This window comes from Stigmatopora argus, chromosome 14, assembly GCF_051989625.1.
Source record: "Stigmatopora argus isolate UIUO_Sarg chromosome 14, RoL_Sarg_1.0, whole genome shotgun sequence".
NCBI classification, from domain to species: domain Eukaryota; kingdom Metazoa; phylum Chordata; class Actinopteri; order Syngnathiformes; family Syngnathidae; genus Stigmatopora; species Stigmatopora argus.
The window spans coordinates 7,846,465-7,860,308 of NC_135400.1; the positions used below are offsets into that span (position 1 = coordinate 7,846,465).

Consider the following 13,844-nt stretch of genomic DNA (forward strand, 5'->3'; position numbering starts at 1 on the left):
ACTGGATGTTGCAGTATAAATCATACATCACTAGTGTAGCGTTTTCTGACATATCTTTTCAGGGATGTTTTCAAACACTCAATGTTGACCAAATAATTCATGTACTGCATTTTTATGGTCCTTTCATGATATTGCTTTGATTTGAAATGACTTCAAACTAAGGTTTGTCAATGCGAATAACAGAGCTTTATTTTGAAAAGCAAAAGTAACCATAGGAACAAAAATGTGGGAAACTTTGGTGACAATTAGTCATTTGGACAGACGTTGGGATGTTGTTTTAGCGGTTAATCACAGAGATATTATTAAAAGACATGACACAAACTGAGGTTTTAGGGTTGGGGCATTTATGTTTTATATTTATTACATGGTAGTGATTTCATTCCAGAAAATAATCATAATGTATAGCTGGTTTTATAATCCTATTGATGCAGTTTTTGGACTCGTTTCTTTTTACTGTGTCCTCCTTTGACTTATGCAATGAGGCAACTTACAAACTATAAAATAAAATACATCATTCTTTCTGGTAAAATAGTATCAGGGTCAAGTATGCAAATCACAAATTTCTCAAAGCTTTAATCTTAGAGAAAATGTTTAAACAGTAAAAATGACTGCTTGCGAGCACAGTCATTTTGTGACATCCTTTATATTCATGCACAGGTACATGTGATAATGAGTTAATGATTATTTAGTATTAATTAGTGAGTAGACTGAGACGTTTGATTGAATATACCCCCCCAAAAAATATAGAAAACAAGTTTTAGCCTTCTTAGGGCATTGACGTTTTGATCCCGGGTGGGTCCTCACTAGTTGGAGTTTGCATGTTCTTCCTTGGCTTTTGTTGGTTTTCTCTGGGTACTCCAGTTTCCTTCCACGTACCAAAACAAGATTGAGCACTCTAAATTGCCGCTCAGTATGGGTGTGGGCGTGAAAACTTGTCCGTCTCCTTGTGACCTGCGATTGGCTAGCCACCAATTCAGGGTGTTCCCCACCTGGTCAGTTGGGATAGGTTCCAGCACCCTCTTCTCACGATCCTTGTGAGGATGAGCGGTTAGAAAAGTGAGTTCTATCGTTGTCAATGGCAGGCAATGAGTTAAATGGAATGGAAAATATCAACTTGAGAGTGTTATTGGGGCCTTTGATTTCTGTATTCATTTGTTTTATCTTTTTTTGTATTCATTTTATTGTGTTTTTTTTCACTGTTTTTATAAATGTAGAATTTTGTTTCTGCATTCATTATGAATAGTGATTATTCTTGCCAAGATTGCAGGTGCTCGAGACTGGTCGCTAGTCACTCATAGGGCACACGGAGACAAATGTATATATGTATATATAATTTTTGTCTTGAATATACTCTTTCTGATAGAATATAATTTGAAATTCTTGTTCGAGTTCCTTTTGGGCAAAAAAAAAAAACTTTTTTTATTCATCCCCAATGAAAACAGCTTTGTGATGGATTTACAGGTCTTTGGAACAAAGAAAAAGACAGTGAATTCCAAAAAGAGCCATTTAATGCAACTATTATGCAGCATTCATTCACAATACGTTTGCTCCGTTCTGTGCTTGCGCCAAATTTCCTGTAAGTATTGACCACCTCTAAGAAGGAAGAACGGAAAGCATTTTAAAGCAGGTGAAAGTGCATTATAGTATTCATCAGTACAGCGCCCTCCTTGATGTTTACAATGACATTGTGAAGTCGTACAATGCAACATAACAAGGATACGAATAAAAAAGGAACAAGAGGAAACACGGTACAAAGTATTTACACTTGAATCGACTGCTAGAAGCAAATCAAACTAGTTTCGACCAGTTTTTCTCGCGTTCTTTGGCGTGGGTTGGGTATGATAGAAGGAAGGTTAGAAAGGAAAGGGTGCGTCAAGATTTTCTCGTCAATCCTTCACATGTTTTATATACTGTAAACAGTATGATATGTATAATAAAAAAATATATAAGAGTCATTAAGCTCTCCTTCCACTTAGTGGAGAGAGGCAAGAGGTAGATGACGAGAGGGGCATTAAGGGGATCGCCGGCCGCCTTATCCTGACGAGCCGAGCGTTAACGAACAGAGGAAGAGAGCTTTAAATGATGCCGTATTTGGCCAGGTCGCTGAGCTCCATGTCGCCAAAGGCTTCCCATGGGCACACGACTGTGATGTCTGTGCCAAGACCCTCCATGCCGGGGATGTCGTCACCAAAGCTATAAACCAGGAACACAATCAAGATTCAGGCGGTTTTCACATGTTCAACTAGTTTTAGGGGATACTTGTCTTAAATATGTTAAGAACTAGTCATTTACAGTATCAAGTTTTTTTTTTTTTACCCTTTCTGGCCTGGTTTGGGGGCCTTGCTCTTGAACGTACGAGTCTGCCTCTGCTTGAATTTGGGTGGGCCCTTCTTTGGTGTGGTGGGGCCAGTGGCTCCGCCAGGGGCCAGGGCGCTTCCTGCCGGTGGGTTGGAGTTCATTTTACTCTTAAAAAGGAAAAAAAAAAGAAATTAGATTGAAGTTTCCTTTGAAGATCACAACAACATCTCTTTCAACCAGATGCGCTGTAGATAATCCTATTAGTGTCGCCGCATTAATCTGGACAGATTATGCAAATGAGTTCCAACCAATAGATTAGCGCTAATCCACGTTTGATCCATCCTGGGCTAATTACCCTTCCTCGACAACAAGGATGCCGGCTGTCCTTTTCACAATCTGCAGTATTAAAAAATTCCAACTGACGCGATAATAATTCATTTTGATTGACACTGTCTGTTTATTTAACAATATATTTGCCTTTGGGGTTATTTGCATGGGTATAGAAATGGATAATGCACAAAATACGTTCACTTCCTCTGTCAAAATTGTCCACTATCATCTCACAGTCCTGTGAACTCTTTCACTGCCATTTACAGTTGTGAATATCAAATTCGTTTGAACTGTAATGACTGGCATTGAGAGATCATGTTTTGCTGGCCCAATAAAACTTCACTAGGGGGGGTGACAGGAATCGAAAGATTGCTGCCACACTCCCAGTCACAATGGATTGGACATCTAGCGCCGTTAATAGGCAGCCAATGAGTTAAACATCTTATGGGTTTCCCAATGCAGATAAGCCATCTTTTGCTGTGACAGTTCTTGTCAATCTTGTTTACAGCAGTCAGCACCTACTGTATTTCTATTTTGTCTTACTAAAGTACTGCTATAAAGTCCTCTCATAACTTTTTATACGATCACAAGTATTCACCAACAAGTGTCTGGATCATATACGTCATAACAAATATAAACTTGGATATGGCTATGAATTGAAAATTTAAAAAGTGTTCAAAACCAACCGCAATAGCATTTAGAGTGTTAGTTCTCACCTATTGGAGGTGTCCCGAGAGGCCGCCACTGATCTCTTATCCTCCTCCTGCTTCGTCTTGAGGTCTGTGACATTTGCTGTCTGGGCTGTGCTTTTATATCTCCATCTCTAATCCCCTCAGACACCTCTTTCCAGTCACGTGGCCCCTCAGGTCACCTAGTCTCTAGAAGGACTCTCTCAGGCTTTGCTGTGTGACCTAAAGTCAGAGGTCAATCTGAAGGATTTGATGAGGTTTATCCCTCTAAAACCTTAGTGCGCCTGGCATGGGATTTCTAGTTGAGGGGAAGGGGGAAAACCTAGTCGTGTTTCTAGTCCATGTGATTGTTGTTTTCTGACCATCTACACGTGAAGGATATTTTTGGTTACAATCAAAGGACAGGGGGGGGAAACTCAAAATATAACGGGAGTTAGTAAAGTATTGGAGATCTCTAAAGTATAGTCCACATAAAACATGACCTAAATGCAAATAAGTACAGTATTATTGTAGAGACGTATATGAAAAAGATGCTTTGTAGATAAGTTTGTACCTCATTTTTATTTAAAATATATGACTAAATATTCAGTTTGCTTAGTTAGCTGTAAGATATGACATTAAAAATGTACAATTTATAAATATTCCAGAAAATAGTAAAACTATGATATAGAACACTAAAGATATGCCTGATCTGATTTTATGCGAGGATGAGTGCAAGCCCAATTATATAATTTTTGGTGAATAAGGATCAGTTGAATGAAAACACAATTTAAAAATGTCATTATTCAGAAGTAGAAAAATGTATTTTTCATAGCTAATCTGTATTTTAGGATTTGTAATCTGTACCTAGAGATTAGTACTAAACCATACACACAGTAGAATATTCCCCACCCACAATTTACTAAACTGTACCCATAGTTGATCATTCTGTACCCAAATATTACTAAACTGTACTAACACTTTAGTAATCCATACCCACAAATTACCAAACTGTACCCACAATTTAATAAGAAGTACCCACGGATTATTAAACTACCCACATTCTAGTAATCTGTACCCACATTTTAGCAATGACCCAGAAATGACAAATGACAAATAAACAATAGCTATTTTATACCTGCTCATACACGATATCATCATACATGCAAATGATAACACTTGAAAGGGACATTGTTCACCTTGAGCAACGGAAGCGTGCATTATTTTCCTTTTAAAATAACTTTGGTTGTCAAAAGCAGCCAATGTGCAGCTGCTTGGTTGGTGGCTTGGTGTTTAGAGTCCTCACCAAATAGGCTGACTCCCGTTTCCGGATCATCACTAATCTGTGGGTGCAGATTACAAAGCGTGGTTATAGATTAGCTCCGAAAAATCTTTGGTTTACCCTTGTACCCGGGGTGTCCGTAAATGAAATGTATTTAACACTTTTGCAAAATTTTAACATATACTGTACTTTTTGTCTCTTTAAAAACAGGTTGTCTGGTCCCAAATGAGGGCAGTTCAATGGCAAAGCCTCTTAACTGCATGTGGGCTGCAGGGCGGAAAGAGACAACGCACACACCAGATAATTGGATCTTCAATGCAAAGGTCAGGAGCCAGAAAGCTTTATGATGCATGTCATCATATTTATTTGACAAAATAAAATAGCATATTGTATGAAGTATTTAAAGTATTTAACTCATTGGCCATAGATATCCAATCCATTTTGACTAGGAAGGCTAGCAGCGATCATTCGATCCCATTAGGGCAGGGGTGTCAAACTCATTTTTTGTCGCGGGCCACATGGTAGTTTCGATTACATCCGGAGGGCCGTTATGTCTTCCAACTAGGCTGCCAAAATTAATCGATTAATAAATTGACAGCTTTCTTGATCGTGCTAATCCATAGATCATTTTTGGACATTCAAATTAGTACAAATTTTTGCAATTATTGATTTAAAATGAGGAAACACAGGAAATAATCTACAATCTTCATTTGAATTTCATCATAAAACAGAAAGTTGGCATTCATCATTTACTTTCTCGGTCCTACACAAAATGATGCGGCGGGCCAGATTTGGCCCCCGGGCCACCACTTTGACACATGTGCACTAGGGGATGATTAACTCTTTGTTTGTCATTGACGACAGTAGAAATATAATCCAATTTGACTGTTGTGGGCATCCCAGTCAAAATGGATTGGACGTACACCGCCTTCAATGGCAATGAGATATGATAACTTAATACCAGCCAGCCTACTTAAAAGGAATTCAATATCTATCCCTGTCTATTAGTGAATAAGTGAAATCATGAAAATGTAAATAGTTGAGCTCAAATATCATTAGTAATGCATTTTTACTTAAGACCGTGCTTTGCAAATAATGGGGGGCAATGCCTTGTGAGGGGTGGCGATACCTGTTTCCTGTGCACCCTGAATTGGTTGCTAGCCAATTGCAAGACACAACAAGAGAAACAACCATAACGCCAAACTCAGAACTGTGAGACAGACATGCTAAACATTCATCCATAGACCCGCCCCATTACGTGTACAACAAAATAGATTTTTATTTTTATAATCTAATCAAAAATCTTTAAAATAAATCTAATATGCTGCTTTTGTTCACCTGTATGCTGTAAAACTGTAATTTTCCCATAATGAGACAAACAGACTTAAATGTAATACTGACCATTTGTGTGTTATTTCAAATGCATGAACAAGGACTTGATATAAATAAATTTATGAATAATTGGAGGCCGTAGTCAATAGACAGGGTTGGAAACATATGCAGTGATGAAGCTCCTATTGTAGGTTAGTGGGCCAATCTTCTTGGGCAGCTACGCATATACAGTATTACTTTTAATTAGATTAACAGATGGCTGTGGGAACAGGAAAATGGATGAGATGTTAAGGCTGGTGGTGTTTTTTTTAAAGAACAAACAAGGAATGAATTAAAAGAAGGTCTTGTCAGGGTGCTTTAATCATTGTTATAGTAATTTTCTGGTTTGTGTAATGAAATCGACCTCTGCATTACTTTTTTTTTCATAGATATTCTAGCTTTTTCCTACATTCCAAACATGTTATATTTGCTTTATTGTAGACTTTACTTTAGCACAAGGTCAACATATTCATATCATGGATGACTTTGTAATTATAGTTGCTCTGAAAGGGATGATTATAACTTAAAGAATTTCAAAAATGCATAGGTACTCTTTAGATTTTCTTCATCTTCATTATTGACATTTCTTTCTGTACTAATCCTTAGTGCTAAATTTAAAGTAATTCTTTCAATGAATGGGGGCCTGTTGGTTCTCATAAAGGTAGTGATGCCTCATGGGAGGAACAATTATTTGTTTGATTAATTCCTATCTTATTTTGAGACTTATGGGCATTTTTAAGACCATTTCTTGATCATTTTATTAGAAAACAAACTCATTCTTCCACTGCCCAGGATGCAACCTCTCATTTTTTTTAAATTCATGTCAAATCTGGATCTCATAGTGATGAATTTCCTAAAAGGTAAAGAATTCCAAGATTAGTGAAATTCTGCGTTTGGATATTTTTCCATACGGATAGTGCATCTAATTCACCTTTTTTCGTATTTGTACCTGCCGTGACAGGGCACAATTAATAATTTCCGGTAGATTGCCATGCTAGGACAAGCCTAAGTGTTATTTTTATTGGGTGTATTTTATAGGACTGCAACGGAAATATTAAGCGTGTTGTGCGTGTCACATTTACTGTATGTTCATTGAGGAAACTTGTAAGTGGGAATGTGTCTGCATGCATGTGCGTCTGTGTCAGTGAAAGCAAATATTATATCTGTGGAATGCACCAAGGTCTCTGCTACCTCTTTAAAAAGCTCAAAGAGACCATGCATGCTCTTTAAAGGCATGTGAACACACATTTAGATTTTAGTCCAACGCGTGCCGACAGAGCTCAAAGAAACTCCAACGCTGAACTGCAATTTGACAACATACTGATATTTAGTAAGGAATAACTTTCACAGGCAATTAAGTCTTACGATTTTCCACAAAACAACATTTCATCGCTGGTAAAACATAATGTTGCAGTATTTTTAGAAAGATGGACTCGGAAACAAGCATCACATATGTAAATTTTGCCTTACATGATATCAAGCATATGATTATATTCCTCCCTGAAGTCACTAATGATTCTAAACCACTTATGAGACATGTTACAGAATGACTTCATTTTTCTTTTCGCTCTCTTGCTACATATATTTCGTTTTTCAGCTGTGTGAAACAAATAGTTTAGACTTTCTGTCCTGAGCTCATAAGTAGCGTTGCTCCTGACACTTCCAGGAAATCTTCTATTAACACTTCACGACCTCATTCCAACACTTGCTGTGAGCGACCTAGATGCTGACCTCTGCAGTCTGGTCTTGAATCCTAAACCCAGTCCAACTGAGCAACCACATCCCACTTTAATGATGAAACATTGGCCAATCAAAATGTTTAATATATATGGCTAAGTCAACATTTTACAACATGGCCATATACAAAAAAGGCAGTTTTTTTGTAAAATTTACTTGTCCTTAAACCAAAGTAAAAAATATATATAAATAAATAGTAAGGGGAAAAGGATACTTTTTAAAATGCTTAAAAATTACCAAATAAGTCTGCAGTATCCCCGAAATTTCGAATTGTCTCATTTCAATCCCCCTTAACGGATATTCTGAATCTCAAAAGTTACAATTAAGTTGAATAATTTTGACCGTTTCTTGTTTTTTGTTTGTTTTTTTGGTAGTAACATTTGTTTTAAGAAATTTCAGCCCAATTGTGAACTGAAAACATTTTTTTAAGTATTATTATTTTATTACTGATCACTTAACAGGGCCACCAATGATGCCTGGTTTGGGTGTTTAAAAAGGGATTCAATATATAAAAATAACAATAATCATTCAAATTTTAATTATTTGCAGAACGTGTCCCACAACATACATGCAACTTTTACCATAAGCGATTTCTTCTATTTCGCTAATGAAATTTTAAGCTTCGATTTTGTAATTCTATGTCAAGCAACTATATTACAATCTATATATGATCGGAATAATATGTTATATTTATTTGCTTCACTTATTTACATGACTATGTTTGGCTTGATGGTCTTCAATAAGGATTTGTTACCCCCTAACCTGCAGCCATGTTACCTCCATTCTATTATAATATTATTATTTAGTAGATAATAGTATGATATTCTAAACGCCAAATGAATCATGTGATAAAAAGTTCACCAAGTTCTGGCAATAATATAAATTTGTGTAAGAAAAGGATAAATTATTGTTATTGTGTTGTACTTGCAACTGCCCTTGTTTTCAGCTTCATTTATTATGCATGTTGATCTTATAAATAATTTGAATTTATATTACAGTATTTCTTCAACCTTTTATATTACCACAACAACAAGAGCCTTGTTGTTTTTTCGTACATTCATATATTATTCATAAATAGACCTCTGTTGTCTTTGCCTTTGGATGTAGACTAGATATTTAAAACCTTTAGTGTTTTGAAGTTCAGTGTTTTTTAACGTTTCAGCACAGAGATTCTCTGCTTTTTTTGGTTGTTTTTAATTGGACAAAAAAAGATGTGAGTTCATATTTTACCTCATAATAGTGGATAAGAAATAATTCATTTCTTTTGCATGTCAGTACTGGACTTTCAAATTCTGTGTGTTCTATCAACAGAGGCGATGTTGAAGTCTGTGTTGAAAGCACATCCAGGAATGTTTTGATTTTTGCTTGCTGTTTCATAGTTATATAACCATTAAAGAAGCTGTCTGATCAACTAATTGACTGCTGGGATTTCCCCAAATCTCATTGCTAAGACTTAGGACTGCTTGTCGTCATCAGTTGCTCACCAAACATTTTCCAGAACTGTTAATCCCTCTGTTTCCCCTTTGTTGAGCTCAGATTAGATACCTATTTTCCTGTGCCAAGTAGCAAAATTAACTTTATATTAATGGTTCCCGCTTTGAATCTCTGAAGTCACTTCATAGGGAATTTAAAATAAAACTGGCAAATAATTGAGAACTGAAGAAATCGCATATTTACGGTTCATTAGTGATTATTGACACTATTTTTTTCTGGTACATTCATTCATTAAATTTCTGAACTGCTTATCCTCACAAAAGTCGTAGGGGGTGCTGGAGCCAATCCCAGCTAACTGGGGATACCTTGAACCAGTGGCCAGCCAATCACAAGAAGACAGAGAACTATTCGCACTCACCGTCATAGCTAAGGGCAATTTAGAGTGTTCAACCAGCCTACTCTGCATGTTTTGGGGATGTAGGAGGGAACTGGAGTACCCAGAGACAACCCACGCAAAGCCCAGAGAGAACATTCAAACTCCACACCGTGAGCACAAACCTGGGATCGAACCAACGAGCTCAGAACGCCGGTACAAGTCATTAAAAAAAGAGAGAGAGAGTCAATCAATCGTTTTAAATTCAAAATAGGTTAAGTAAGGATTTCATACATATTATACAAACGAGAATTAAAAATCCTACTTTTATCACGATTTTTAAACTTGTCTTCATACGTATATACCTTAGCGCTTTTAATAGTGACTAACAAAGTACTGCGGTAATATCGGTGGCTATACGTGTTCTGAGATTTAAAAAAATAATAATTAAAACGGAGCCAGGTGCTGAGAGAACAGCTTGTGCAGTAAAGGGAAGGAGCCCAGGTTGTTAAAACGAGAAACGTGTTTGAAAAGCGTTGGGTCGGTCGTCTCTGGGAACTGTAATCTGGGCTTTGGTTGCCATTAGTATTAAGGAAGAAGGGCGCTTATTAGATTGGAGTGGTGAGCGTTGTCATCCTAGCGGGGGAGACTAATTGGATATTCCTAAATCAGGGAGCATGACGTTCCAGGACAAAGAGCAGTGCTGCGGAGGAGGCAAATGCTTAAAGAGGCATGAAAGCAATGGATACGTACTTGACTGCAATTAGTGGAGGCTGGTGATGACATATAAATAAACCACAACATTATGACCACTTGCACAATGTAACACTTTCCACTGCATGGAGGCCATCAAATAATATGCCTTTCCATATTATACTATACCGACTACTATATAAACAACAATTATGTTTAAATACTAAATGACTGCATACTCGTTTGACTGTAAAATAATTAATATCATAGTTTGGTCAGACTCTGCTTAATTCATTGTCTGCCGTTGACTGCGCCAGACTTCCAATCCACTTGCAGTGGATGAGCATTCATCCTCCTTCTTTAAATGGATTAGATGTCTACTGGGGATAAAATAATTGCTGTGACAGTGCAGTTTGGCTAGAAGGAAATACCAAATGTATTTTTTTATTTTATTGGCTGCCATTGACTCTTGAGAGGTCCAATCCATTTAGACTGGACTTAAATGGATAAACTCATTGAAATTTACAGCAAAAGGATTAGTGGACGCCACGTGATTGGACGTCTACTATCATCTTGGACAGATAACAAGTCCCCCCTTTTTAATGGCTGAGAGCCATATTGGGTGGGGCGACTAGCGCTTTGAAACTATCCTGAAAAGTACACATTACGCAACATCATCACATTAATTCCTAGTACTCCCAACGCAATCTGTGATGTCATTTTAGTGCTGTATTGGTACCGATAGCAATATAAGTAATACTAGTTATAACCTATTCACCTTATGACAACAAGCAAGAGAGAAAATGGACAGACATTTTCCATTTTTTTCTTCTTTTAAAGCTTTTACTGGTGCTCTTTAGATCAGCGGCATTGCTTGCAAATCACTCGGCGACATTTCAAGGCAACATTGAAGCAGCCCAAGTGAGAAGAAAAATGGGAGCAGTTCTGATAAATGGATTAATGATGCAGGCTTGGAGGATAGAACGAGAGGGGATTAAAGAAAGAGAGGGAGTTGAGTTGGAGGGGGAAATGAAGAAGCAAAAGTTTATTCGGTGAGACAAGTGCTCGGGGGGCTTTGCACACCACAACGCAGTCCCACCGAGGGAAAATTGCTGTTTGGGGGGATTTGACTTTGAGCTGTGTGAGCGGGCACCTTTTTTTTCCCGTGGCAATTCTTAGTACTTACTCTTTGCGCGCTGCTTCTTCAGCTTTAATGCGTAAGTGCTGCAGCATTTTTTGTTGCGGATGCATGTGTGGATCTCCTCCCATTAGTGGTAATGCACTCGTTAGTTCTTAAATAAATCATTAAAGCCCCAGAAAACAGAGATTGCACATCAAATCCAATGGTGTGAGTAGTTTGTAAAAACCCATTAACAATATATACGTGCATATCTATGTATGTAACAGCATAATTTACAGTGTATGTATAAATAGCTCATCTTTGGGGAGGAAAATGTTAAAGCTTTTAATACTAGAATATGTATCTACATTACTGTGTATTTGGAATTTGCATTAGATCTGTGGTTCTCAAAGTGTGGCACGACTACCACAAGTGGTACGCTAGAGGTTCAAAAAAAATACCGCCCGGATCAAATGTACATAGGATATCATTTTATTCCACTACAATGTATTTGTAAAGTTCCGTTGTATTATTCTTAAACTACAATATATTCACAGTTACTGTTTTAGAACCAGTTTATTTTCAAATATTTAGAGACAGTTGTTGTGAGAGCAAAAAAAAAACGTGGAGGACCTCAAGGTGCCCAAAGAAAGATGCTGCAATGTGGAAGAAACCTTGCTTTGGGAGTCTAATCTTTGAAAGTGCGAAGGGAGAAGAGCAGTTGAAGATGAAGTAATAGCAGTTTCCACTCCACCCACTCTGCCCTGTCAGATCAAATATCTCATTACTAGTCTTGGCTGGTAGCTCTCAGGCAGTCAGCGAGAGGTCGGAAAAGTTCCAGAGAAAAGCGTAGTGCAAAAAAAGAGGCTTTTGAAAAGCATCTGTGAAAGGCTCGCTTGGTATAGATTAGCCGTGTCCAATTTTTTTTCTCTGGGCCTCTCATCAAAATCAAAGGATCCAACCTGAAAGCCTTTCACTTTCAATTGTTAAAAAATAAACAGGTTTGAACAGGAATGAATGTGTATATATATATATATATATATATATATATATATATATATATATATATATATATATATATATATATATATATATATATATATATATATACACACTTTAATTTTAACGTATTGGTTGCAATTGATGCCGTGAGAGGACCAATCCATTTTGACTGGTCAATCGATCACTGCCAGCCCCCCAGTCAAGTAGGATGGACGTCCATTGCCGTCAATAGCAGTGAAACATTCTCACTTCTCAGTTAAAATGGATTTGATGTCCATAACTGTCCACGGGAGTGAATAGTTTAGGGATTCAAATCAACTGAATTATACAGAAGTACAAGTACGAGTATTTCAATATTTATAATTACACTACTCAGACAAATTTTCTATAGCAAAGGGAAATTGACTAGTGGGGGGGATGCAGGGAGGATAAGGAAAATCACAACCAAAATAGCTTATTTTATGACATTATATTATTTTTTGTATATATAAATGTATGTATGGAAAACTAAATACTGAAATTCTAACGATTCCGACATTAATTACAACGTTACAACCTCTCAGCTAATGATTAGTTGATGAGCACCATCTAGAATTAAAGCTAAGAAGTGCAAGTGAGAATAGGCTGAATTTAAGCTTCTTGTGGTGGCCATTTTGAATATTTTCCTAATATACTGCGGGCGATAGCTTGGACCCCCAAAATAAAGCCAGTTGGTGCTATGATTGCAAATTAGATTCTGGAAAAAGAATTTCAACACATAAATTTGTGCCTTAAATGTATTAATTATTCCCTGAGGGCTAGCCAAATCAATTTATGAATGAAACTATTTTGAAGCACTCATCATCACTGGTGGAAGCCCTCGAATTCAAATCAAACTGCAATTCTTAATTGTCACCAGCAGACAGCAGACCAACGTTGTTTTTGCAATATTTCCTCTCAAGCCTTGGTGGGGGCGAGAGAGGACAAACGAGTGGGGTTCCATGCTGTCATGCATTTAATGACACTTCAGCATTGTGGGAATATTGTGCCACAAGCAGCTAGGAATCTTGTGTGTGGTTTTGGAGGCACTTGGTGTCCACTTCCACTTGTCTGCACCACTGATTGTGAGTTGTGAATTTGCAGGAATTACCTTTACTGGTAAGACCTGGAGATACATAGTTAGACAATAGGCAGCATTATGCACAACTATAGCCAGGTCAAGGAATCAAACGTTTCAATTTACGTGTACAACTGATCAAAACATGACACTTCCCGTTCATTGGTCACTTCCTATTGGTCTTGGGGGATTTCAAGGTCAATTTCTGTTGATTGGTGGTAACTTTCTGATGATTTAGGAGCATTTGTAGGTCACTTCCGGTAAGTTTTGGGCAACTTCCTGTTAATTGTTTTTAAATATTGGAGCAGCACCTGTATCAACCATCCATCCATCCATTTTCTATAGTACCGTATTTTCACGACTATAAGGCGCACATAAAAGTCTTAAATTTTCTCCAAAATAGACAGGGCGCCTTATAGTCCAGTGCGCTTTATATATGG

At 37.3% G+C, this 13,844-nt stretch overlaps 2 protein-coding genes across 6 annotated transcripts in view; one reads left to right on the forward strand and one right to left on the reverse strand.

Annotated features, from left to right (window-relative positions):
• The window catches only part of mgp (matrix Gla protein), a 37,956-nt gene that overhangs the window by 9,423 nt on the left and 14,689 nt on the right, over nucleotides 1–13,844 (forward strand). For 2 of the 5 annotated variants that reach the window (XM_077619594.1, XM_077619592.1), the window contains exon 3: nucleotides 4,789–4,901. The exons of 1 other annotated variant lie outside the window; for it this stretch is intronic. The gene's annotated coding sequence lies outside the window, so the exon portion shown is untranslated. 2 more of the 5 variants (XM_077619597.1, XM_077619595.1) reach the window with 2 other exon arrangements.
• pde6hb (phosphodiesterase 6H, cGMP-specific, cone, gamma, paralog b) lies at nucleotides 1,491–3,466 on the reverse strand. Its single transcript, XM_077619872.1, has 3 exons — nucleotides 3,345–3,466; nucleotides 2,317–2,465; nucleotides 1,491–2,193 (listed from the first exon to the last, which is right to left on the reverse strand). The coding sequence occupies exons 2-3, from the start codon at nucleotides 2,457–2,459 to the stop codon at nucleotides 2,076–2,078; spliced, it is 261 nt and encodes an 86-aa protein (XP_077475998.1). The 5' UTR covers nucleotides 2,460–2,465; nucleotides 3,345–3,466; the 3' UTR covers nucleotides 1,491–2,075.

Bases quoted from the DNA above. Each gene is read 5' to 3' on its own strand.
- pde6hb (XM_077619872.1), bottom strand. From the start codon at position 2,459: ATGAACTCCAACCCACCGGCAGGAAGCGCCCTGGCCCCTGGCGGAGCC. The intron at 2,194-2,316 runs GTAAAAAAAAAA...CCTGGTTTATAG, and splicing joins CCCAAACCAGGCCAGAAAGG to CTTTGGTGACGACATCCCCG.